The sequence below is a fragment of the Microcebus murinus genome, chromosome X (assembly GCF_040939455.1).
Source record: "Microcebus murinus isolate Inina chromosome X, M.murinus_Inina_mat1.0, whole genome shotgun sequence".
NCBI classification, from domain to species: Eukaryota; Metazoa; Chordata; class Mammalia; order Primates; family Cheirogaleidae; genus Microcebus; species Microcebus murinus.
Window position 1 is genome coordinate 5,351,305 of NC_134136.1, and position 24,943 is coordinate 5,376,247.

Genomic DNA, 24,943 nt, shown 5'->3' on the forward strand with positions numbered 1-24,943 from the left:
GAATTACCACTATTTAAGGACATTTACATTGAATTATATGTGATTCTATAGGCTCTGCCAATCCTTATTTGGTATGAGGCAAAGTATAAATAAATATGTTTTTCAATAAGACATTTACAGTTACTTTGGCCATGATTTAATACAAAGAGAGACAGACAGAGAGAAAGCAAAATATACTTAGAAAAACATTTTTCGTGTAAGTAGGTATTCTATTGGGCACTGTGATAATTTATAGATAACCTTATCTTTCATATTCATTTTGGTGTTAGTCTTGAAATTATTCTTTATAACTTAATTCTGATTTGCTTTATAATAACCCTTTAGGGACTGGGAAATTGGGATTCAGTTTCTCTTTAACCACTTCAGTACGGCGCTCACCGGCCACAACACCTTGCCCACAGCCGGCACTCACAGTCCGCATGATAGTTTGTGCTGTCCATTGACGATGAATCCATTTTGCTCTCATGTGATGAGGAAAGCTTGTTTTACTTTAGAGGCAGCTTTACTTGTAATGTAAATCAGAATAGGTAACATATACATATATGTTTTCATTATGTTTTTAAATGTTCACAATTTTATTTTGATAAATGAAAAATTAGAAAAGTCATATCACAACTGTCGGCTAAAGTCGACGCTTGGCTGTGCGCGTTCATCTGTGGCTTTTGACTACTATAGTCAACGCTCGTACCAAAGTGGTTAATCTTTTTCTGCCCACAGTAGCCCCATCACCTTTATTATTCCCATAGAGGCACTATTGTCTTTGTATGTACTGGGCTCCGCATTTCTTTCTAAGGTATAAAACCTATATCTGATCATCCTACTTTTGGCAAGCTCTTGACTGCTGCAGAATGTAGAGCAGTGTTTTTAGCTTCATGGAGATGGTTATGGACCCCTTTGTGACTCATGAAAAACCATGGATCTTCTACCAAAAAATGTATTATATTTATACAGAATTCTGTTTACAATTCCAGGGGGTTCATGAGTCTTTCTCTCATTATCACTCCAAGAAGTCCTGATAGAGGTACCGTGTTTCCCCGTAAATAAGACCTACCCATAAAATAAGCCCTAGCAGAATTTCTAAGCATTTGCACAATAGAAGCCCTACCCTGAAAATAAGACCTAGTGATGGGTATGGCTACGCAGCATATCTGCACAACCCATGCATGTCATCGTGGAGCAGTAAAGAAGATGAGCAGCCCTTCTCATCTGCCCCATGAGAGCTCTGTTGCTTCACATGAGAGATTGGGGCTCATGGTTCCAAAGGAAATAGTTGTAAGAAATTCAGGATGGAATTCGGAGTTTGGAGAGTTATGATGATGTTCCAGAAGAAGATGACTTAACTCTATTTTAATAAATGTAGATTGTTGTACCGTACTTAAAAAAAAATAACACATCCTCTGAAAATAAGCCCTAGGGTGTCTTCTTGAGGAAAAATAAACATAAGACCCTGTCTTATTTTCGGGGAAACACGGTAGGAAAAGAAAGCATCTGGATATTTTTATCTACTATGTTAACTCCACCACAGTGTTTCATTAAAAAGACTTCCGTGCTACTTTGCATATAATAGTGTAATAAGAAACCCTTGTAACACTTGAGAGCGTGGACTTTCTAAAACTGTTAAGGCACAAATAGCCAGTAATCAAAAGACAAAGACAGGCTGGAGGTGGTAGCTCACACCTGTAATCCTAGCACTCTTGGAGGCCGAGGTGGGCGGATCATTTGAGCTCAGGAGTTCAAGACCAGCCTGAGCAAGAGCAAGACTCCCGTCTCTAATAGGAAGAAATTGGCTGGACAACTAAATATATATATATTGGCCAGGCATGGTGGCGCATGCCTGTAGTCCCAGCTACTCAAGAGGCTGAGGCAGGAGGATCGCTTGACCCCCAGGAGTTGAGGTTGCTGTGAGCTACGCTGATGCCACAGAACTCTAGTCCGGGCAAGACAGCGAGTCTCTGTCTCAAAGAAAAAAAAAAAAAAGAAAAAGACATAGACAGGTTTATCAGCTATGTAAGTAAATATGCTTTTTTAAATATTCTAGAGTTATTATTAGTGGGTATTTCTTTAGAGTCGTATGTTGCAAAGAAAATGGGTAGGAAAGAGGTCTCATCTTCAAAGTGGTTTAAAGTAAGAGGGAAACTTTGCAAATATATAAAACTAACCTTTCCTTTTCTTCTAAAATGAGAGAATTGAGATATTTAGAGGTTGGTTTTATGTTTAGGTTTCAAAACTAAAGGAGAATAAAGGCTGAATTATTAATGTGTAGGCTGGGATATTCCCTATAGGTAGGAAGAGCCAGCATATACTGTTAAGAAACTGGTGGTGTACTGTCTCAGTGAAGGAGACATGTAACCTATATGCAGCCTTTCTGTTTTCTCTAGCATGCATTACCATCAATATGCAAGCTTGTCTGATAACTTTTGTAGTCTATCTCCATCAGTATTTTGAGACCAACCTACTGGTGGCCCCAAATGATCAGAATTCCAGAAACTTAAGATATAGTCTTATCACTGAAACTATTCTTTTTGTTTTGTTTCCAGATTCTTTTATTTAAAAAGGGGGGGGGAAGAGGTGGAGAAGGTAGAAAAGGAAATCTGTAAGATGCCTTTTGTTGGAGGGTGATAGTTTCTCATTCTGTAGGTTGTGTCTTTGTTAATTGTTTCCTTTGCTATGCAGAACCTTTTTAGCTTGGTGTAATCCCATTTGTCTATTTTTGCTTTTGTTGCCTGTGTTGTAAGGTCTTACCCAAAAAGTCTTTGCCCAGAGTAACATCCTGTAGCATTTCCCCAGTGTTTCTGTCTAATACTTTCATAGTTTCAGGTCTTACATTCATCTTTAATCCATTTGAGTTGATTTTTGTATATGGTGTAAGATGGGGATCTAATTTTATTCTTCTACATATGGATATCTGGTTTTCCCAGCACCATAAAGAAAGTGTCCTTTCCTCAGTGTACATTCTTAGTATCTTTGTTGAAAATGAGTTGATTATAAGTGTGTGGATTTTTCTCTGGGTTCTCTGTTCCGTTCCACTGGTCTATGTGTCTGTTTTTATGCCATTACCATGCTGTTTTGGTTACTGTAGTTTTGTAGTATAATTTGAAATCCATGTAGTATATTTTTATCCTTTTTTTTTTTTTTTTTTTTTTTGCCAAGGAGAAATAACTTTGTTTATTCCTGTAGCGTAAAAATCCGTACTTTGGATTCCACAAACTCTTGGAAAGCATTTTCTGCATCCTATTGGTTGTGGAAGTGCTTTCCTGCAAAAAGTTGTTAAGGTGCTTGAAGAAGTGGTAGTCGGTTAGTGAAAGGTCAGGTGAATATGGCAGATGAGGCAAAACTTCATAGCCCAATTGGTTCAACTTTTGAAGCGTTGGTTGTGTGACCTGTGCTCAGGTGTTGTTGTGGAGAAGAATTGGGCCCTTTCTGTTGACCAGTGCCAGCTGCAGGCGTTATAGTTTTCGGTGCATCTCATTGATTTGCTTTGCATACTTCTCAGATGTAATGGTTTCCCTGGGATTCAGACAGCTGTAGTGGATCAAACCGGCAGCAGACCAACAAACAATGACTCATCATGATTTTGTGGTGCAAGTTTGGCTTTGGGAAGTGCTTTAGAGCTTCTTGGTCCAACCACTGAGCTGGTCATCGCCGATGGTAGTATAAAATCCACTTTTTTGTCGCATGTCACAATCTGATCGAGAAATGGTTCATTAGAGAAGATGACACTTCAAGACAATGATTTTCTTGATTTTCGGTCAGCTCATGAGGCACTGACTTTTCAAGCTTTTTCACCTTTCTAATTTGCTTCAAATGCCAAATGACTAGAACGGTTGACATTGAGTTCTTCAGCAACTTCCTGTGTAATTTTAAGAGTATCAGTTTCAGTTATTGCTCTCAACTGATTGTTGTCAACTTCTAATGGCCAGCTACTGCACTCCTCGTCTTCAAGGCTCTCATCTCCTTTGCCACACTTCTTGAACCACCACTGCACCGTACGTTTGTTAGTGATGTTGTGAGTTGTCTCCACTGCTTTACAGCCCAATTTGAACTTAAATAAGAAAATTGCTCAGATTTGCTTTTTGTCTAAAATCATTTCCACAGTCTTCTTAAGATTAGTGGTAACTGGTTTTGCTTTGTTTTTAGCCTTAAAGTTTTTTTGGCTGGCTATGTGAAATACATTCCTGGACTTCTGCCCTTTTAATTTTTTCTTGGCCATTGTCAGACCTTGGATATCCTCGTGCACCTTCTTAAGCCCCAGGTGATGTCATCTGCACGCCTTTTTTATCCTTTATATCCTGATAAACAGGTTTAATTCAGGGATCACCTCCTCTGTGAAGCTTTTGCTGATTCTTCCTCCCCTCTTCCTAGAATTGGCCACTTTCTCTTTTGTGCCTCTGTATGTACTTTTTCACTGCATTGTATTGCCGTATTTATTTACAGTGTATCTTTTACTGTACGTTAGACTATGAAATTCCTGAGGATATGGCCTATATCTCACAAATTTCTGTAATTTCTAATGCCTGACACATAAAAGGCACTGAGAAATTGTCTTATGAACAGTGTATTAAATAATATTATAAAGCATTTAAGGCAGGGATTAAAAACTCAAATGCTTTCAGTATAAATGAGTTAAGGTATAAATGGACCTGGTAAGGACTGTGGTAACCTGGGGAACACAGAACACATGCCCTTTCTAAAAGGAGCAGCTGCTTCTCAGCTCCCACTTTGTACCTTATGAGAACGCTGATCCTGTATTGCCACATCTTTTGATTTTCTAAGAGAAGCCAGAATTTAGATTTTATGTGAAATCTTCCAATTGTTAAATGTTGTCAACTAAGGTTTTTTTATTGAGATACACAGAAAAGTGTACGTATTATCCCCAGATATATACAGCCTCCCCAACTATCAATATCCTGCATCAGAGTGGTATATTAGTTGTGTCAATCAATGAACCTACTGACAAATCATTATCACCCAGAGTCCATAGTTTACATGGGGGCTCACTCTTGGTGTTGTACATTCTATGGGTTTTGACAAGTGTGTAATGACATGTATCTACCATTATAGTATCATATATAATTATTTTCTAAAAGCATCCATAGAGATATGTACTGAACAATGTATAGATGAAATGATGCTAGAATTTGCTTCAAAATAATTTGGGAGAGATCTAAAAAGTTGAAATATAAATGAAAAAAGATTGGCCATAAGTTGATAATCTTTGAAGCTGGCTAATGAGTACATGGGAGTTCATTATATTAGTCAATTTTGGTATGTTTTTGAAATTTTTACCTCTAAAAGTACAAGAGTCCAAGTTAAAGCTGAAGCATGCACTTTGGAAGTAAACCTGGTGAAAACAAAGAAAAGTCTAAAGTAATTTAAACATTTTAAATTAGAATAAAGAAAAACCAAAAGTTAAAAAAAAGCTGAAGCATGATTTTTCTAGGTCTAGGATAATGGGACACTACTGGTGACAGAATGTAAAATTCTGGAACTAAAGTCTGCAAAGATAATGACACTTTCTTATTTCATTTATAGGGCCTGAGAGTCAGTACACTAAGACTGCTCAGGAGATTGTGAACGTCTGTTACCAGACATTGACTGAGGTAGGTGGTAAAGAAAAGATCCCCTTGTAATCTAGCTTTCTGAAATCCTTTTATTGAGTGAGAAGCCTTCCCTGCCTATCCTGTTTTAAAATGTAGCATCCTGCCCCCTCCACCCTCTCTGCATCTCGTGTTTTCTTCCCTGTTTTATTTATTTTGATCATTATCTGTGTACTGCCACTAGAATATAAACTCCATGAAGGCAGGGATATTTTTGTCTGTTTTTTTTTTTTTTTTTTTTTTTTTTACTTTTCTATCCCCAGTGTTTAAAATACATGTTGAACAAATGTATTAATTTTATTTCTCAGTATGATGAGCATTTGACTCAACTTGAGAAGGATATTTGTACCGCTAAAGAAGCAGCTTTGGAGGAAGCAGAATTAGAAAGCCTGGATCCAATGACCCCAGGGCCCTATACACCTCAGGTGAGTCTGAGGACTAGGAACTTCCTCTTACAGTTTTCTTATTGGTTTGGGAAATTGGGAGCATGTTAACAGATCTATTTACTGAGATACCATTCTTCTCTGTCCTTCCTCTTCATATGCCTTTCGTGTGCTTTCTTGTCTTCTCAAAGGCTAAGGTGAGTGAGGGCCATCGGTCTTGGTGGCCTTTTTGAATCCAGAGGAGGCAGCTGTGGGATGAATGAGCGGGGTTGGGCATTAGTTGTGTAGGCAGTATTTGTGAGTAGCAGATTCCTGACTACTGTAGCCATAGGCATCCTCTCACAATCTCTAGAGTTCTTTTGACCTTGAATCTGGGGGCTCTAGGGCATCCCTGCAATGTAGGCTTCTCAGTTATAGACATGGAACACATTGTTCCACTCATTCCCTCAGAGGTATCTCACTGTAGCTCAGATGTCACCCATTTTCCTGAATTAACTCCCTCTCCTAGTAAAGGAAGACAGGTAATATTTATAATGTTCTTAAGTTTACATGAAAAAAGACAAGAGAGCAGGATGAATATGAAATTTTTAGTCTTTCTGGTCTGACTGAACCCTTGAATAAACTAAGAGTATATTTTCCCTATACTATACTCTTAGAGGGTTGGCATATTTGAAGAATAGAACTTAATAGACTATATAACTGGTGCTTGATGTCTGTATTGGAGGCATTATGGTAGAATGGAAAGTACATAAGTTTTGACATAAAACAGGCCTGGGTTTGAGTCTTAGCTCTGCTACTGTCTAGCTGTGTCATCTTGGAAAGTTAAGTTAACCTCTCTGTTTCCTTTTCTCTAAAATCTACTTTTTAAGATTGTTGTAAACATTAAATGAGTTGGCCGGGCACAGTGGCTCACACCTGTAATCCTAGCACTCTGGGAGGCCGAGGCAGAAGGATCACTTGAGCTCAGGAGTTCAAGACCAGCCTGAGCAAGAGTGAGACCCCGTGTGTACTACAAATAGAAAGAAAGTAGCTGGGCATGGTGGTGCATGCCTGTAGTCCCAGCTACTCGGGAGGCTGAGGCAGTAGGATTGCTTGAGCCCAGGGTTTTGAGGTTGCTGTGAGGTAGGCTGATGCCACAGCACTCTAGCCTGGGCAACAGAGGAAGACTCTGTCTCAAAAAAAAAGAAAAAGAAAACATTAAATGAGTTAACTTTGCCAGACACATAGTAATATTCAGTAAATATTTGTTTCTTTTTCCTTATGAAAGTTGTCTATAAAGTTCTGAAAAGCTCTTTCAGATTTAACCAAATATTTTAATACAGAACTCTCCCATTTCCCATAGAAAATTTTTTCTCATTCTACCTAGGTTTCACTCTGAACTGATAATGCAACCTATGTGATCTCTATTGGATTATTGCTGTCTCTATATCTCGTTCATGGACTCTCCCTATCTATCTTTTACTCTCTCTTTCATCCCAAAACCTAGGTTACTGAGGGGCCAGGTATAAAGAACCCTCAGATACTACTTCAAGGCCCAGAACAAGGAAAGGCTTTTGGAGTGTGTGGGCAGATTGGGTCAAGGGGGCTTGGGTGAGTGATGTTGCCCAGGAAGGCCTTATTTGCTAATAGGCCCACAGCTTCCACAAGGCACTTTCTGGTAAGTTAAAGCCTGGGTATTAGTCATCATTCCCCAGGAGAGTCTAGCCACTGAGTGGCACATGGTTTGCTCATTTCTAGGACAGCCTAATCCTAGTCCTTTGGTGAGTCAAAGCCTTGAACCCAAAAGTCCTCTTCCTTTCTTCCCTCCCCCTCCCCCATTACCTCAAATGGCTGAGGAAAACCTTCAACTGTTCTCCCTCTTGAGCAGTAGCTCTTGTTTGATGCAGTTAGAGGGTTTCCTATGAAGAGTAGGATTAGATAGTACTGCTTCATTACTCCGGGTTACCTTTCATCATTCCCTTTATTCACACATACACAGTTTGAGATAGTAAGTCCAACTCATTGCCTCTTAACTTAAGATGCACATGAGTTACTGTCCTTACTCTTTATTACTCTAAAACTCAAATATTTTAGAGAGTGTTTGTAAAAGTTTAAACCTGCCCTAATATAATTCTGGGTTGTATAAAAGCATGACAGTAATCATACCTTACTTTCACCTTTTAAAATGGTGGAAACAAAGTGGGCTAGGTGCAGTGGCTCATGCCTATAATCCTAGCACTTTGGAAGGCCAAGGCAGGAGGATTGCTTGAGGCCAGGAGTTTGAGACTAGCCTGTGCAAGAGTAAGACCGATAAAATAGAACAAATAGCCAGATGTAATGGCATATGCCTACAGTCCCAGCTACTTGGGAAGCTGAGACAAGGAAGATCCCTTCAGCCCAGGAATTGAAGGTTACAATGAGCTATGATGATGCCACTGCACTGTAGCCCAGGCGACAGAACAAGACCCTGTCTCCAAACAAAACAAAGAGTTTTTGTTGGTAAAAGTAACATTCATTGGGGAAAACTGGAAAATACAAACATGAAATAAGTTACCTGTAATCATTTCTACCACTCAGAACGTCAACCATTGTAAATATTTTGATTCATTTCTTTCATTATTGTGGTATATATGTGTTTATGTTTATAGACACATTTTTATTTTATTTTTTATTTTCTAAGCATTCAAGTGAAAGGAATAAACACACTTTAAAAATGAAATTTGTCAATGTGGTTTCGTGTCTTGTTCGTTTCACTTTATATTGTATTGTGAGCATTTTATCTAGTCCCTCCTGACACTGAATAGCCCATTTGCTAAATCCCTATTCTTTTCAGGGGAGAGAAGAGGGAAGGGATCTATAATTTGAGTACCGGGCATTGGGTAAGGAGCTTACACATATCTCTTAATTCTCACAACAACCCTATGAGATAGACATTATCATCCATGTTTTACAGTTGAGGAAACCAAGGCTTAGAGATGTCAAGTAATTTGTTAAAGTTGCTCAGCTAGTAAGTATTAGAGCCAGAACTCAAACCCAGGGCAGTTTACTCAAAAGCCTGTGGTTTTTCACCACACCATTTTGCTTCATAGCACCCTCTAACAAGCTCATAAACTATGAAAGCATTCCATTCTCTTGTTGGAATTGAACTTTTTTATCCCATTTCTCTTAAATGTCTCTAAATCAAACAATGAAAATAGCACTCATTGAAACCTTGGGCCTAAAACACTAAGACAAGGCTTAGAAAAAACTAGGTCGTTGACCAGAAAGGCTGTTAGAACATAAAATTGTTCCATGGCTTTGATGCATTTCTGCTTCAGGCTTTTGATCACATACATCAGGTGCTTTATCTGCTTAGAATAGGCAACATTTGTAAGATTCCTAAAACTTACCGTAAAACTATGCCAAACTATGTTTTCTCTTTAACTGGATTGCTCTGCATGACCTTTCTCTGCAGTGAATGCTCTAAAGGGGAGTTATCTATATATTTTTTCCCCTTTCTTAGAGAGAAACTAAGTTGTATGTTTTGTGCCACAGCCTCCTGATTTGTATGATACCAACACATCCCTCAGTATGTCTAGAGATGCCTCTGTATTTCAAGATGAGAGTAATATGTCTGTCCTGGATATTCCCACTGCCACTCCAGAAAAACAAGTAACACAGGTAGGATGTGTTCACTTTTTCTCTTTGCCAGATTGTTAGTATGCCTGGAGGTGGGGGCGGGGGAGTGGTAATGGTGATATGTGACATACATCAAGGATGGCTGGGCCCCTTGGCCCTGGGAATGAAGGCTTAGAAATAATGATTTCAAAGTGGGATGGTGGCGGGTTACATGACTGGCATTGTCTTCTGTCTGTCACTATGGGCAGAGTCAGGTACAGTAGAACTTCAAGGAAGGCACAAGTGTGAAAAAAGTATAAAAGTATATGAGGCACCAGAGTAACCTGACAGGTGACTAGAAAGGCTAACTGCATTCAGAGTTCAAAATAATTGGCCTGCTACTTTATTATACGAATCTTAAAATCTAAATTAAAATTATTTATAAAATTAAATTTTAAAAATTGGCTTTTTCTAGAGGTATCAGAAGATATTCCTAGTCTAAAGCCAGAAATCCTATAGCTTTTCTTAGCCAGGGTTCCATTGGAAAGTGTGAAACTGAGGAGGATTTTTCTATCCCAAAGAGTGCAGCACAAGCTATAAGGAAAGCTTAGTTAGAAAGGAAGAGTCTCCTTGATACAGTAAGAGTAGGCTAAGGACTTTCCTGTTCTTTGGGGTTTTTTTACCTTGGCCATGATTTCCAAAGAATGGGGGAAAGTGCACATGCCTTGAGCTGTGTAAACAGCCCCCACTAACAGTGGGGTTGGCTGGGATATCAGGGAGGAGCATCCATCCTGGGTGAGAGCCCTTGGTTAACTCCTCCTACAGGCACGTCCCTCAATGATGTGCTATTTGTGTTCCTTACTCAGATGCGCCAGGGCCGAGGTAGGCTGGGCGAGGAAGACTCTGATGTAGATATTGAAGGGTATGATGATGAGGAGGAGGATGGGAAACCTAAGACTCCAGCCCCAGTGAGTATGCTTACAGAAAGCTATGGTTACATTACACCCTTACATGTTAGGAGCCCCAACAGTACAGGGCAGGCCAAATCCCTAGGTGATATCAGAGGGTCTCCATAGTGAGCCCCAATCTGGCTTTAATCCTTGGAACCAGCTAAACAAGTCTATCCACCGAAATTACTTAACTTCTTGTGAGGCAGCGAGGGAGGGGGGGTTCCTGGTGGTGGCTTCTGGTCTCTTGCTTGGTTAATTGATAGGGCTTTGACCCCCAACTGGTCTCATTCAGGAAGGTGAAGATGGAGATGGTGATCTTGCAGATGAAGAAGAAGGAACTGTGCAACAGCCTCAAGCCAGTGTCCTATATGAGGATTTGCTTATGTCTGAAGGAGAAGATGATGAGGAAGATGCTGGGAGTGATGAAGAAGGAGATAATCCTTTCTCCGGTAAGTCTTAATCATTGCTTCTGTTCCTATATAGTTCATCATAGCACCCTCAAGACTGGGTAGGAAGCTGTTGTCCACATAGGTTTTTATCAGAAACTGCTGCTTTTATTCAGGCTCCATTAACAGACCTAAGAGGACTAAGCACTCTCACATAGGATGATCATATTCATTAGCTTTAGAGAAAGTAAAGAAACAGTGTAGTAGGAAATGCAAAAGACGGCAGTGGAAAAGGCAATGCCTAAGTAACAGCTTTGATTTGGATACTTTTTTTTTTTTTTTTTTTTTTTGAGACAGAGTCTCACTTTGTTTGTCCAGGCTAGAGTGAGTGCCATGGTGTCAGCCTAGCTCACAGCAACCTCAAACTCCTGGGCTCAAGCGATCCTCCTGCCTCAGCCTCCCGAGTAGCTGGAACTACAGGCATGCGCCACCATGCCCGGCTAATTTTTTTTATATATATATATATCAGTTGGCCAATTAATTTCTTTCTATTTATAGTAAAGGCGGGGTCTTGCTCTTGCTCAGGCTGGTTTTGAACTCCTGACCTCGAGCAATCCGCCCACCTCGGCCTCCCAGAGAGCTAGGATTACAGGCGTGAGCCACCGCGCCCGGCCGATTTGGATACTTCTTAAAGATGAGAACAAAGTGTTACGTGTGGCAACAGGGAGGGAAAAGTAAGAAAAAAGATCCCGTTTTGGGATATTTAGTGGATTAATGGCAATGGCAGAGGAAATATTAGAAAAAAAAAAAAAAACAGGTTGGACTGAGATGGAGAAAGGAAATTGTAGGCCGGGCGCAGTGGCTCACGCCTGTAATCCTAGCACTCTGGGAGGCCGAGGCGGGCGGATTGCTGAGTTCAGGAGTTCGAAACCAGCCTGAGCAAGAGCGAGACCCCGTCTCTACTATAAATAGAAATAAAGTAATTGGCCAACTAATATATATATAGAAAAAAATTAGCTGGGCATGGTGGCACATGCCTATAGTCCCAGCTACTTCGGAGGCTGAGGCAGGAGGATTGCTTGAGTCCAGGAGATTGAGGTTGCTGTGAGCTAGGCTGATGCCATGGCACTCACTCTAGCCTGGGCAACAAAGTGAGACTCTGTCTCAAAAAAAAATAAAAATTAAAAAAAAAAAGGAAATTGTAAAGAATTCAGTTTCTAAATTACATCTTGCCACTGTTGATCCTAGGTCTTTGAGGTGAGAAGTACAGGCAAGATGCCTGCGTAGATGTATGAGAGCGACTAGTTTTAGAAGACCAAGCCGAAGATGTTAATTTTGTCAAGCTTATCTCTCTTTTTTTTTTTCTCCTTGTCTTTTGAGACAGAGTCTTGCTCTGTTTCCCAGGCTACAGTCCTGTGGCATTAATGTAGCTCATAGCAACCTCAAACTCCTGGGCTCAAGCAATCCTCCCTCCCCGGCCTCTCAGAGTGCTAGGATTATAGGCGTGAGCCACCTCACCTGGCCAAGCTTATCTCTTTATAAACCAGGATCTGTCTTTCTTTACAGCTATCCAGCTGAGTGAAAGTGGAAGTGACTCTGATGTGGGATCTGGTGGGATAAGACCCAAACAGCCCCGCATGCTTCAGGAGAACACAAGGATGGGCATGGAAAATGAAGAAAGCATGATGTCCTATGAGGGAGACGGTGGGGAGGCTTCCCATGGTTTGGAGGATAGCAACATCAGGTAATCAGCAGCAACATGCTACAGGGCTGTGGCATCAGTGCCCAGCTATGATGTCAGAGGGCCCAGCATCAGTTTACTTTCATCCATCAAACATTTTCTGAGCACCTACTAGGGCCAGGCACTGTGCTAGGCCCTGGGGATATACAGAGGAGCAAGACATGTCCTGCCCCTGAGGAGCTCACAGTCTAGTGGAAAAGACTGACACAAATAAATCATTACAAATATAACGTGATAAGTGCTATAGCATACATAAGTAAGTACAAAGTGCCAAGGCACCACTGAGGAGAGAGTGCCTCACTCTGCTTAAAGTAATCAGGGAAAGTTTCAGAGATAAGAAAACATTTGAACTGGGCCTTAAAGGATGAATAGGAGTCTGCTAAGAAGACAATAGTGGCAGCAGGTAAGGAGATCTTTATAGATGAATAGTATGTTCAAAGGCACAGAAATACAATACAAAGTACGTTGAGCAAAGGGAGGTTGTTGGGGAATTGAGGTGCCAGAAGTAGCAAAGGATTATATTATGGAGGAACTTCAATGGCATGCTAAGACATAGGGGTTTTATCTCATAGGTAATAGAAATCATCAGTTTAATGAAAAGAAAGTAATATCCAATTTGTATGTGAAATAACTCTTAGGGCAATGTGCAACAGATGATGAGGATATCAACTGGGATCTGTCAGGAGCAAGGGGAAAATGAAGAGACATATTCAAGAGCTATTTAGAAGGTAGATCAATTAGATTTAGGAGGTAAAGAGGTCAGATAAATAATGAATGAGAATGTCACTGAGGTAGGAAAGGGAAAGAACAGGTATTAAATAGGGTGGGAAAGGAGGGAAAATGGATTTGGCTTTTGGACATGTTGGACTTAATGTACATATGATACATCTAGTCAGCAGGCAGTTAGAATTTATTCATTCAGCAAATATTTATCATAAGTATAAAAACTAATATGTGATCCTTTCCTTCAGGGAGTTCAGTCTAGCAGGTAACCTAAAGCAGATAAATAGGCAATCATAGTGTAACATGAAAAGTGTTGTAATAGGCAACCACGGGGTTTTTTGGAACTTGGGTAGAGGTGGGGTAGGGGACCTGGTCAGGGAAGGAAACTGAGCCAAATATGAATAGGAATTAGCTAGATGAAGAAGAAAGCAAAGGGCATTCCGGATGTCAGGAATAGCATGTGTGAAAACACAAAGACATGAAACACTTTTAGAAAACACGAGTTACTCAGTGTGACTGGAGCTTTTGATTGATCCGTGTAAAATCTATGATCCATGTGATAGAAACAATTTAAAGAGGTAGGTAAGGGTCAAATTATGATGGACCTGAAAGTTTTGGGCAGGCAGTGAATGAAAATAGTATGATCAGATTTACATTTTAGAAAGATTACTCTGTACCCCAAAAGAAAAATGGACAAAAGGAATGAACTGATAATTCACAAAATAAATGCAAACAGCCAATAAATATATGAAAAAGTAACTTCCCTAATAATCAAAGAAATGCAATAAGAAAAACAATGAAGCGCAATTTTTTTCCTATCAAATTGGTGACGATTAAAATGAATGATAATGCCCAGTGTTGGAAAGGATATAAGGGTGGGGGAAGACATTCTTAAACTACTGGTGGTGATGTAAATTGACAAAATGGGGTGGGTGGGAGAGAGGTATAGCAATTTATCATTATAAATAAAAAAATTTTTAAATGTACATCCCCTTTGACCCAAAAATTCCACATTTAAGAAATTATTCTATGGGAATAATTAAATACCTTCATCAAGATATTTGTATAAAGGATGTTTATCACAGCATTGTTTCTAATAGTAGACAAATTACAGATAGCTTAAATGTCCTGGTGAGAGACTGTTAAATCATGTTATAGCCATACAGTGAAATACGATGCAGCTATTAAAATTATGCTATAGACATGTTTATTGACATGGAAAGATGTTTATTATAATCATTAGTGAAAAAAGCAGATTTCCTGGAGAGTATGTAGAGTATCCCAATTTTGTAAATTAAAAAAAATGTTTAAGCATCTAAAGTGCATAGAAAAATATTTAGAAGGTCATATACCAAAAGATTATCTCTGGGTGGTAGAGTTATTGGTGATTTTTTTTTTCTTTTCTTTTTTTCTGGTGTATATTCTTATTTTTTTTACCAGTGAACATGCATTACTTGTGTGATTTTTTTTTAAGTAAAATTAAGAATAAACAAACAAACAAAAAATAAAGAGCACTCTGGCAGAAGTATGAAGAAGTAATTGGAGGGAGAGCAAGACTGGAGGCATGAAGACTTAGTAGTGCAGTCCAGAGCTAACAAAGGACTAAGCCAAGGCAAACAGTGTAGGGATGGAAAGGAGGGTAGAGACAAGATATATTGAAGAGAGAATCTTCAGGACTATTGACTAATTGATTACTGTAAGTGGTAGATGAAACCATGAGGCTGTCAGAGCATTATGGTCATGTAAGCTGAAGTGTGCGTTGTTCAGTTGTAAGGGAGTTTATTTCATTCAGGTTCTTGTGTATATGAAGTTGGCAAGTTGATGTTCTTGAACAGGGCCATTTTTCTCTGAGACATGTAGAATAGTCCAGAACCAGTCACTTTAGTGTCCAGGGGAGGCGAGATGGGTTGATCCCTTGGTGGCACTGAGAATGGGAATGGTCAGCTAGAGGACGGTGTCCGAGCTTGAGAGATGACATGTTTCTCTTCTCAGTTATGGGAGCTATGAGGAGCCTGATCCCAAGTCGAACACCCAAGACACAAGCTTCAGCAGCATCGGTGGGTATGAGGTATCAGAGGAGGAAGAAGATGAGGAGGAAGAGCAGCGCTCTGGGCCGAGCGTACTAAGCCAGGTCCACCTGTCAGAGGACGAGGAGGACAGTGAGGATTTCCACTCCATTGCTGGGGACAGTGACTTGGACTCTGATGAATGAGGCTTCCTTTGGGCCTCCTTGGTCAGCCTTCCCTGTTCTCCAGCCTAGGTGGTTCACCTTTCCCCAATTTGTTTATATTTGTACAGTGTCTGATCATGAAATCACCAGATTAACACCTTAGCCTTTAAAAAAATAGTAAGTAAATGATAATAAATCACCTCTCCTGATCTTCATGGGGCAATGTTACCCTTCCTTTTAGCAATCCCCTTCCCCCTACCACTACTAAAAAGAGAGAGCGAGCTCATTCTTCTCCTGTTTTCCTATAACTCCATTTATTGCTCTTGGTATAATTTTTCCCTGGGGAAGGAGGAGAAATTATGAAAGGACTAATAACTTTATGTCCTCTTGATGTAGTAGAAACTTTCCAAGCATGGTATCATCTCAGTTTTCTAATTTGCAGGCTGGAAAGGTGAGAACCCCTCTGCTGGGACAGAGAACTGGGTTCTGGTGGACTCTGTGCCACACTAAAAAACCTATTGGACAAACTGCCCATTATTTTATTATTTATTTGATTATACAATGCCTTGTTCCGAAATGGATTTGAGGCAAGTGACTATAAATCTTTGAAACAGCCTAGATGTCAGAAATGATGTGTTGCCATGTAAATGTGTTCTCTCCCTCCCCCCCAGGGAAAATGGTAGGAAAATGGTAAGTTTCTTAGGGCAAAGACTGTGTCTTTTGTTTCTTTTCATGCTTAGGATATGGTTCTGTGTATAGTAGGTACTCAGTAAATGTTCCTAAAATCACAAAATCCTCAGTAGGTATTACTGAACATCTGCTTCATGATAAGCACTCTACCAGATCCTTGGGGTGCAAAGGTAAATAAGACACATCTCTTTTACCCAAAGAGCTTACCATGAAGTTGGGGACGGGGGAGTGGAATTCAAAACATGTTAATAAGTCATCATAGTACTGTGAGATAAGTGCAATTAAGAAGCTAGCTATAAGGTATAGGGGAAAATAGAGGAGTGATCATGTCTGAAAAAAAGTCAGGGAATTCTTCCTAGAGGTAATTTTTAAGCTGATTGTTGAAGAATTAGTAGGAGCTTGCCAGATGGAAAAGTCCAGGCAGAGTGTAACACGAAGTGAAAAGGCCAAAGTCTAGAGATGGCAGAGTGTGTTCCTAGTTTGTTTGTTTGTTTGTTTGTACCTGCCTTGTTCCAGAAAGGATTTAAGATGGTTTATGTTCTAGTCCTTTATTGCTGGAATGGCTAGAGATGAGACTAAAAGATAGGAATCATATCATCAAGATCTTTGCATTTGATACTAATGAGTGTGAATTTTATATTATGGGAAATAAGCTCTAGAAGAGTGAAATAATCAGATTTGTGTTTTAGAAATTTTCTGTATGTTGAATGAATGAAGAAAGAAATTGAAGAATCAATCATATGTAACAAGACGTGTGATTCCATTTTTGTAAAAGACAAAAACCATGTGTGTTTATTTATGTGTGTTTATATATACTTGTACATGCAAAGGAAAAAGGTCTGAAAGGATATACACTAAACTGTTCACAATGATAACCTCTGAGGGATGGGATTGGAAGGAAGGGGGTTTATGTGCTTGTATGTATATGGGGTGGGTATTGTGCTTTTATTTCTGTATTGTTTGAATTTTTTTTACAAGTATGTATTATTTTTGTAATAAAATTTTTTTTTTAATTCCAGCAATAGTGTGGAGAATGGTTTGGAGGGGAGCAAATCTAGTTCAAGTAAGGGGGAAAGGAGTCCAAACTAGGGCTGTGGCATTGGGATGGATAGGAGGGGGATGGATTTAAGAGATCATTAGGAAATAGAATCCATAGGATTGGCATTTGGGGGTGGAGGAGGAACAATAGAAAGTGGCTTTCAGAATTTTGGATTGGAAGATTGGGTGGGTACATGGTATTCATTCATTCATTTTAACAATTATCAAGCCACTTTTTTTTTTTAATGAGACAGAGTCTGGCTCTGTTGCCTGGGCTATATAGCCTGGCATCAGCCTAGCTCACAGCAACCTCAGACTCCTGGACTCAAGCAATCCTCCTGCCTCAGCCTCCCAAGTAGCTGGGACTACAGGCATGCACCACCATGCCCGGCTAATTTTTTCTATATATATATTTTTTTAGCTGTCCAGATAATTTCTTTCTATTTTTAGTAGAGACTGGGTCTCGCTCTTGCTCAGGCTGGTCTCAAACTCCTGACCTTGAGCGATCCACGGACCTTAGCCACCGAAAGTGCTAGGATTACAGGCGTGAGCCACCACGCCCAGCCCAAGCCACCTATTTTTATCAAGCAGTCTGCCAGATGCTGATAGAGAAGTAAAATACAGTCTCTGGTTACAAGGAATTTAAGGTCTAGAATGAGAGATAGATATGTAAATAAGTAAGTTTAATAAAAAGCCATCATTGCAATAAATAGTTATTTACAAGATTCTGTGATGAGAGAAAGAAGTTCTCAACTCTATTTACAGAGAAAGGACAGAAATACTTCACAGTGAAGACCCTTTAAAGATCATGAAAAATAGAGAGGAATTTACCAGATAGTCATAGGGGTAGAGGGTGGAAGCACGTTCTAAGCAGAGGGAACAGAATGCTTATGAGCATGAAACATGTTCATGGAACTACAAGTGGTTACGGATGGCTGGAAAATAAGGAACATATGTAGTATAGTAGTGATTACAAGCTCAAAATCGAATGCTCATTTAGAGCCATCATTCTGGCAGTAGTATGAAAATAGAGTGGAGAGGGATGATGCCAGATGAGAGATGATAGAGACCTAAACTATGACTGAGGTATTGACAGTAAGAATGGAATGAGAGATATATCTTGGTGACTGATTAGAAATGGGGGGGGGAATAGTAGAACCTGGTTTTATGATTTAGGTGACTGGGTAAATGAGTAAATTATACCATTCACTGAACAGGTTGTGGGTGGAAGGTAGGGGAAACAGCTAAGCTTGGTTTAAAGCCTGTAAGCTTGAAGTATATATAAAGCTTAGGATTTGAACAACCTTAGGAATAGGTGAGATCACATAGGAAATATGTGCAGAGTCAGAAGAGCATGGAGGATAGAATCCCAGTGTACACCAATATTTAGGGATGGTGAGAAATAGAAAACCTAAAGAGCAGTATTTATTCAAACCAAGGAAGGAGTTTTAAGGGAGGGGGGGGAGACAACATATTTACCACAGAAATGTAAAGTAAAATCAGGCCTGAGAAAAAGCATTTGGATTTGGTCCAATTAGCAGGTCCCTGATGACCTGAGCTAGCAAAAACAGTTTTAGCAAAGTAGTGATATTGGAATCCAGCCAGCAGTGGGGGGGGCAGGGTGTGAGAAACAAATGGGAGGTGAGGAAGTTACAACAGAGATCAAGAGATCATAGTCTACTCTTTTAAGAAGCTGGGCTGTGAAGAATAAAAGAGGGAGTGTCTTAGGATGGAAGATAAGTATGCTTACATAGGCTTAGGGGAAAGCAATAGAGGAGGGCTGGAAAAAGCAAGGGAAGATAATTGTTGGAAGGACCTATGAAGACAAAGGGGATATTAGCTAACATAGAGAAATTTGCCTTATAAGGAGAGATTGCTTCCCCCGAGATAGAGAAAAGAATGGATGCAGTTACAGATCAGTGTATAGATAAGGGAGATAGGAAGTTTGAGGAGTTCACACTTCAAAGTTTCAGTTTCCTCTGAAATAGGAGGGATCATCTTTGTGACAAAAATGAAAATGAGAATAGGGGCTTGAATAAGGTGTTAAACTACTGAGGGGGGGGATAATGAGAAACTGGAAATAAGCTAAATGTCCATTAGTAGCAGAGGAGTTGAATTATGATATATGTCCATTCAGTGAAAAATGTGGAGCTGTTAAGTAGAAAAATCTGTATGTGCTAGTGTGGAAAGATATTCTTGAAAAAATAAGTCAGGTAGGGTTAGATTTCACTTGTTTGGAGGACAAAAGGGATGTAAAATCCATGTTTGCATACTTACAGAAAAGATTGGGCAAGATGCACTTCAGACTGTCAGCATCTCTAGGAGTGAGGTAGAATTGGGAAGGGGGCTCATTGTTTTCACTTTAAACCTTTCTATGTAAGCATTTTTGTTTTTTATATTTTACTTATTTATTTTATTTTTATTTTTGGAGTCTTGGTTTGTTGCCAGGGCTAGAGTGCCGAGCCATTAGCCTAGCTGAAACTCCTGGGCTCAAGGGATCCTTTTGCTTCGGCTTCCCAAGTAGCTGGGACTATAGGCTGATCACTGAGGAAAATCGGAACTAGAGCTAACTAGGGATCCATAAAAGGATTACTGGATGTTTAATGCACAAGTGAGGTTAAAGATTATTAATTAAAGTGGTACCAATTTGTTGTACGATTTTTCTCCGGACTTAGCAATACAGCTGTCAGAGTGTAGAAGCAGAAAAGGTAAAGCAATCTAGGGTGAAGACTGGTTATAAGAGAGAGACTGGTGGGTTTCATTTCATTTCAATAACCCTTTTTTTTTTTCTTTGAGACAGGGTCTTGCTCTGTCTCCTGAGCTAGAGTGCAGTGGCTTCATCATAGCTCACTGCAACCTCAAACTCCTGGGCTCAAGCAATTCTCCTCCCTCATCAGCCTCCCAAGTAGCCTGGACTACAGGTGCACACCACCATGCCCAACTAATTTTTCTATTTTTTGTAGTGACAGGGTCAGGCTAGTCCCAAACTCCTGAACTCAAGTAATCCTCCCATCTCAGCTTCCCAGAGTGCTAGGATTACAGGCATGAGCCACTCACTGTTCCTAGTCAATAACCTTTTCTTTACAACTCTGTACCAAGTACTGTGTTGGGTGCTGTGAATCTAACTTACAGTCTAGTGTTGGACAAGTCCATGCAAGAGTATAATAAGTGAAATAATAAAATACAATGTACAGAGGACATGCAACCTCAACTCTGGAGCTAAGGGAGACCTTCCCAGAGGTAACTAGTATGAGTTACCCAGGCAGAGAAGCACTAGGGGTAAGGAATGAGTGTCGGTCATTCCAGGCAGAGAAAATAGTATGTGCAAAGAGTATATGTATGACTACAAATAGTTGGGGATGGTTGCAGCATGGTGCACATGGAAGAGGCTGGCAAGAACTGAAATTGTAAAATTAGCAGAGTCTAAATTATGGAGAGCTCTCTATGCTTTCCTAAAAAATTTGGATTTTATCCTAAAGGCAATAGGGATCTATTGAAGGACTTGGATCACTTCAGCAGCAATTCAGAATGTGGATAGTAGAACATGATTGGAGATGGCTATGGCAGTCCTTTAGGCAAGACAGTTATAAGGCAAGAACAGTGGGTAGAGATTTGAGAGAAGTTAGGAGGTAGAATCTATAAGACTTGGTGACTGATTAGATGTCATGAATATTTTAATCAGGCAGTAAATATTCATTCAGTCTAATGGGTACCAGGCATTATTCTAGATACTCTGAATACAGCAATGAGTAAAATAGTCCCTTCCCTTAAAGAGCCTAGAATTTAGTGGGGGAGGTAGACAATAAACAAATAAAACTAAGAAATACTATGAAGAAAAAAATTGACATGAGAGGGTATGGTGTGAATGTGCTAGTTTTGTTTTGTTTTGTTTTAAGAGCAGGGTCTCATTCTGTTGCCCAGGCTGGAGTGTGGTGGTGTGATCATAGTTCACTGCACCGTCAAATGCCTGAGCTCAAGTGATCTCCCTGCCTCAGCCTCCTGAGTAGCTGGGACTGCAGGCTTGTGCCACCATGCCCAGCTAATTTTAAAAATATTTTTGTAGAGACAAGGTCTCACTATGTTGCCCAGGCTGGTCTGAAACTCCTGGCCTCAAGTGATTCTCCAGGCTCAGCCTCTCAGAGTGCTGGGATTGTAGGTGTGAGCCCCCATACCTGGCCAAGGGTGCTATTTTAATGGTCAGGCAAGACTTTGCTGAGTAGCTATCATTGGCGTATGAATATGCATATATTACTTCAGTAAAGTTAAAACTTTTTTTAAATTTGAAAAGGTAAGGAATGAAAGAACCACAAAAGATACTTTAAAAGACTGTCCAGGCCAGACACCATGGCTCACACCTGTAATCCTAGCACTTCGGGAGGCCAAGGCAGGAGGATTATTTGAGGCCAGGAGTTCGAGACCAGCCTGAGGAACATAGTGAGACCCCGTTTCTACAAAAAAATAGAAAAATTATCTGGGCATGGCAGCGCATGCCTGTAGTCCCAGCTACTCAGGAGGCTGAAGCAGGAGGAGCCCCTGAGCCCAGGAGTTTGAGGTTGCAGTGAGCTATGATCACACCACTGCACCCTAGCCTCAGCAACAGAGTGAGACCCTGTCTCAAAAAAAAAAAAAAAAAGAAAAGAAAAGAATGAAACCAGGATACACTGTTTTGAGGGAAGCCAAAGGATGGAGTGGCAAGCAATGTCCAGTACTTGCAGAAGGGTCAATTAGATAAGGACTGGAATTTATTTGGATTTGGCAATTGGTGAGCCTGGTAAAAGCAGTTTCTTTGGAATGGTGGGTGCTGAAATCAGATGGCAAGTGGGTTTAAGAATTGAATGTGATTTGATTAAATAATAGCTATCATTCATTGTGCCGGCCTCTCTGCAGAGAACTCTACTTACCTCACCTCATTTAATTCCGAACCATCTATGAGATAGGTATTATTATTCATATTTTAGAAATTAGGAAACTTGTTCAGGGTCATACAAATAGAGGGATTAGCCTTGGACTGGAGAAGGAAGGACTACCTTTAAAGTGAGGCCAGAAAGATGCATGTTATGCAGTAGGAAGGGGGCAAAACCATGCCCTTGGACATTGTACGCCCTATTAAGAAGTTCTGTCTTTATTCTAGAGTAGTGGGAAACTTTGCAATGGCAAGGAGGTAAAGACTTAGGAAAGTGACTTCAGGTTTATATTTCCAAATCAATATGAAAATAGCCAAGTTTTTTTCTATTGGCAGTGAAGCTTCATTTGCAGTTCTAATAAAGTCATAGAAATTACAGTACAATATTTGCTAGATATAATAATCTAACTTTTTCCCTCCACTCAACCTTGAAGACAAACAAGTGATGTGTTTGTTAAAAAATACTGATTCTAGGCTTACTTTAGCCCTTTTAAATCAGAATATCTAGGGGAGAAGAGGTGGTAGTCTGTATCTTTTATAGATGACCCAAGTGATTCTTACTTGAGAAGTTAGGGAAACTCTGACCTACCAACATTCCCAAATTAATGTTGTCACTGTATCAGCTGTTCTTAAACTAGTATGCATCAAAATGGGATTGCTTATTGTAAATTTCAATTCCAAGGCTTGGAATGAGCATTTATAATATGCATACCTATAATTCTGATGCAGATTGTCTCTAAAATAATAATAATAGTAACATTAATAATAATAATCCTTTGGTAAACATAAGTACTTTAGAAGAAATATAGTCATAATTTTTTTTATTGTCGGGTATATCATATTGCAAATTTATCCTTTGCTTTTTGGTGCATAACGTAATAGTCAAAGTTTTTTAAAATAATAAATTGCTCTTAATATTTTATATTTAATTTATTTATGTCATACATAAACTGATGATTATAATTACATATAAATTATAAATATAAATTATAAATTCTGCAGATTGGTTTAAATGAATATAAGATTTTGAAAATCGTTTCTTTTAAATTTTGCCTATATAGGTTTGGATTTTCCACATTTTGGGGACTCGGAATCCATTGTTTTCAGTCAACTCCATATTACAGCTTTTCAACTTTAAATATCCATTCATCTTGATTTACAATAAAATAAAAATGTACACTTGTATCCTGTGTTTGTGACTCTATCACTTATGTAATACAAATAAGACCTTCCACTAGCCAAAATTTTGAACTCATAATATTTGAAAGAAGTGGTCGACTGGAGTAAGCAGAATTAATTTACATTTTAATAGTTGGAGGGCATGACATATCTTTTTTATCTGGAATATTACAAGGGTACCAAATATTTTGATTACATACTTTGCTTTTGTGCAGTTTGAGTCAAAGTTATACGTGTGCCCATCACCAAGATAGCATGCACTGTCTCCTCCACCCCCCTCCCACCTACTTGGTTTTCCCGTGAGGCATGTCATGTGATGATCACAAAATTCCTTTCTCTTCCTGTTTCCTTCTTCCTGTCAAATCAGGAATACTTTAAAGGAAGGAAAAGGCTATATTGGAAAATTTGAAGCAAATAAATGTTCAAAACTACAGAAGTAATTAAATACTTAGTTAAGAAAAAGAATTTATAAATGAAAAATGAAGATTGCTAGAGTGCCTGAGATACTTTGCTTCAATTCCCTCAACTGTAAAGTATATTTAGAAGAAAGTGTATTAGTAAGTGTATCAGAAGCTGTTTAGACAGCTCACTGCTTAAGTTTCTCTAACTCAATTTTTAACATTCTGCCTATCTTTTAAAATATTAGGGCCGGGCGCGGTGGCTCACGCCTGTAATCCTAGCACTCTGGGAGGCCGAGGCAGGAGGATTGCTCAAGGTCAGGAGTTCGAAACCAGCCTGACCAAGAGCGAGACCCCGTCTCTACTATAAATAGAAAGAAATTAATTGGCCAACTAATATATAGAGAAAAAATTAGCCGGGCATGGTGGCGCATGCCTGTAGTCCCAGCTACTTGGGAGGCTGAGGCAGCAGGATTGCTTGAGCCCAGGAGTTTGAGGTTGCTGTGAGCTAGGCTAATGCCACGGCACTCACTCTAGCCTGGGCAACAAAGTGAGACTCTGTCTCAAAAAAAAAAAAAAAAAAAAGTCTCCAAGTGATAGGATAGAGAGGCCTCCCCCCTCAATCCCTGATTTGGACATTTTGATGAAGTTTATCCAATATTGCAAAATTTCTTAAATCTCAGCATTTAAATTCAAAACCACCTAATTGCTTATCAATGAAGAATTCTCAACCTTTTACATTTGCACTGCTCTATTAATCAATGGTTAAAATAATGGCTCTTAACCTGTTTGTGGGGGTACGGACAATTTTGGAACTATAATAAAATATGATAAAAGTTGTAGACCCTCCCTCTAGGAAAAATGCATATACACATAAGGTTTTGTATTTAACATCAGGCATCTTTTGGGCTCCTGGTTAAGAAACTAATTTAAAAAGAGGTATAGGCTGGGCATGGTGGCTCATACCTATAATCCTAGCACCCTAGAAGGCTGAGGCAGGAAGATCGCTTGAGGTCAGGAGTTCGAGACCAGCCTGAGCAAGAGAGCGAGATCCCCATCTCTACTAAAAATAGAAAGAAATTAGCTAGCTGGAAAACTAATATATATATTTTAAAAAAAACTTAGCCGGGCATGGTGGCGCATGCCTGTAGTCCCAGCTACTCAGGAGACTGAGGCAGGAGGATGGCTTAAACCCAGGAGTTTGAGGTT

General features: G+C 39.6%; 2 protein-coding genes across 13 annotated transcripts in view; one reads left to right on the plus strand and one right to left on the minus strand.

The window, feature by feature from the left end:
• TAF1 (TATA-box binding protein associated factor 1) overlaps positions 1 to 24,943 on the plus strand; it is an 87,573-nt gene that overhangs the window by 61,318 nt on the left and 1,312 nt on the right. For 4 of the 12 annotated variants that reach the window (XM_075999239.1, XM_075999240.1, XM_075999242.1 and 1 more), the window contains 7 exons: positions 5,533 to 5,600; positions 5,906 to 6,022; positions 9,494 to 9,619; positions 10,423 to 10,524; positions 10,799 to 10,955; positions 12,459 to 12,636; positions 15,349 to 17,234. In XM_075999239.1, coding sequence (XP_075855354.1) covers positions 5,533 to 5,600; positions 5,906 to 6,022; positions 9,494 to 9,619; positions 10,423 to 10,524; positions 10,799 to 10,955; positions 12,459 to 12,636; positions 15,349 to 15,568 — 968 coding nt within the window. In that variant the 3' untranslated portion in view covers positions 15,569 to 17,234. Of the gene's footprint in view, positions 1 to 5,532; positions 5,601 to 5,905; positions 6,023 to 9,493; positions 9,620 to 10,422; positions 10,525 to 10,798; positions 10,956 to 12,458; positions 12,637 to 15,258; positions 15,263 to 15,348; positions 17,235 to 21,155; positions 23,009 to 23,218; positions 23,343 to 24,943 lie in introns of those variants that run through there. The other 8 variants (XM_075999250.1, XM_075999251.1, XM_075999244.1 and 5 more) reach the window with 6 other exon arrangements.
• On the minus strand, positions 4,061 to 4,226 carry LOC142865928 (ribosomal biogenesis factor-like). The gene has a single exon (XM_075999498.1). The coding sequence runs from the start codon at positions 4,208 to 4,210 to the stop codon at positions 4,061 to 4,063; it is 150 nt and encodes a 49-aa protein (XP_075855613.1). The 5' UTR covers positions 4,211 to 4,226.

Bases quoted from the DNA above. Each gene is read 5' to 3' on its own strand.
- LOC142865928 (XM_075999498.1), bottom strand. From the start codon at position 4,210: ATGGCCAAGAAAAAATTAAAAGGGCAGAAGTCCAGGAATGTATTTCAC.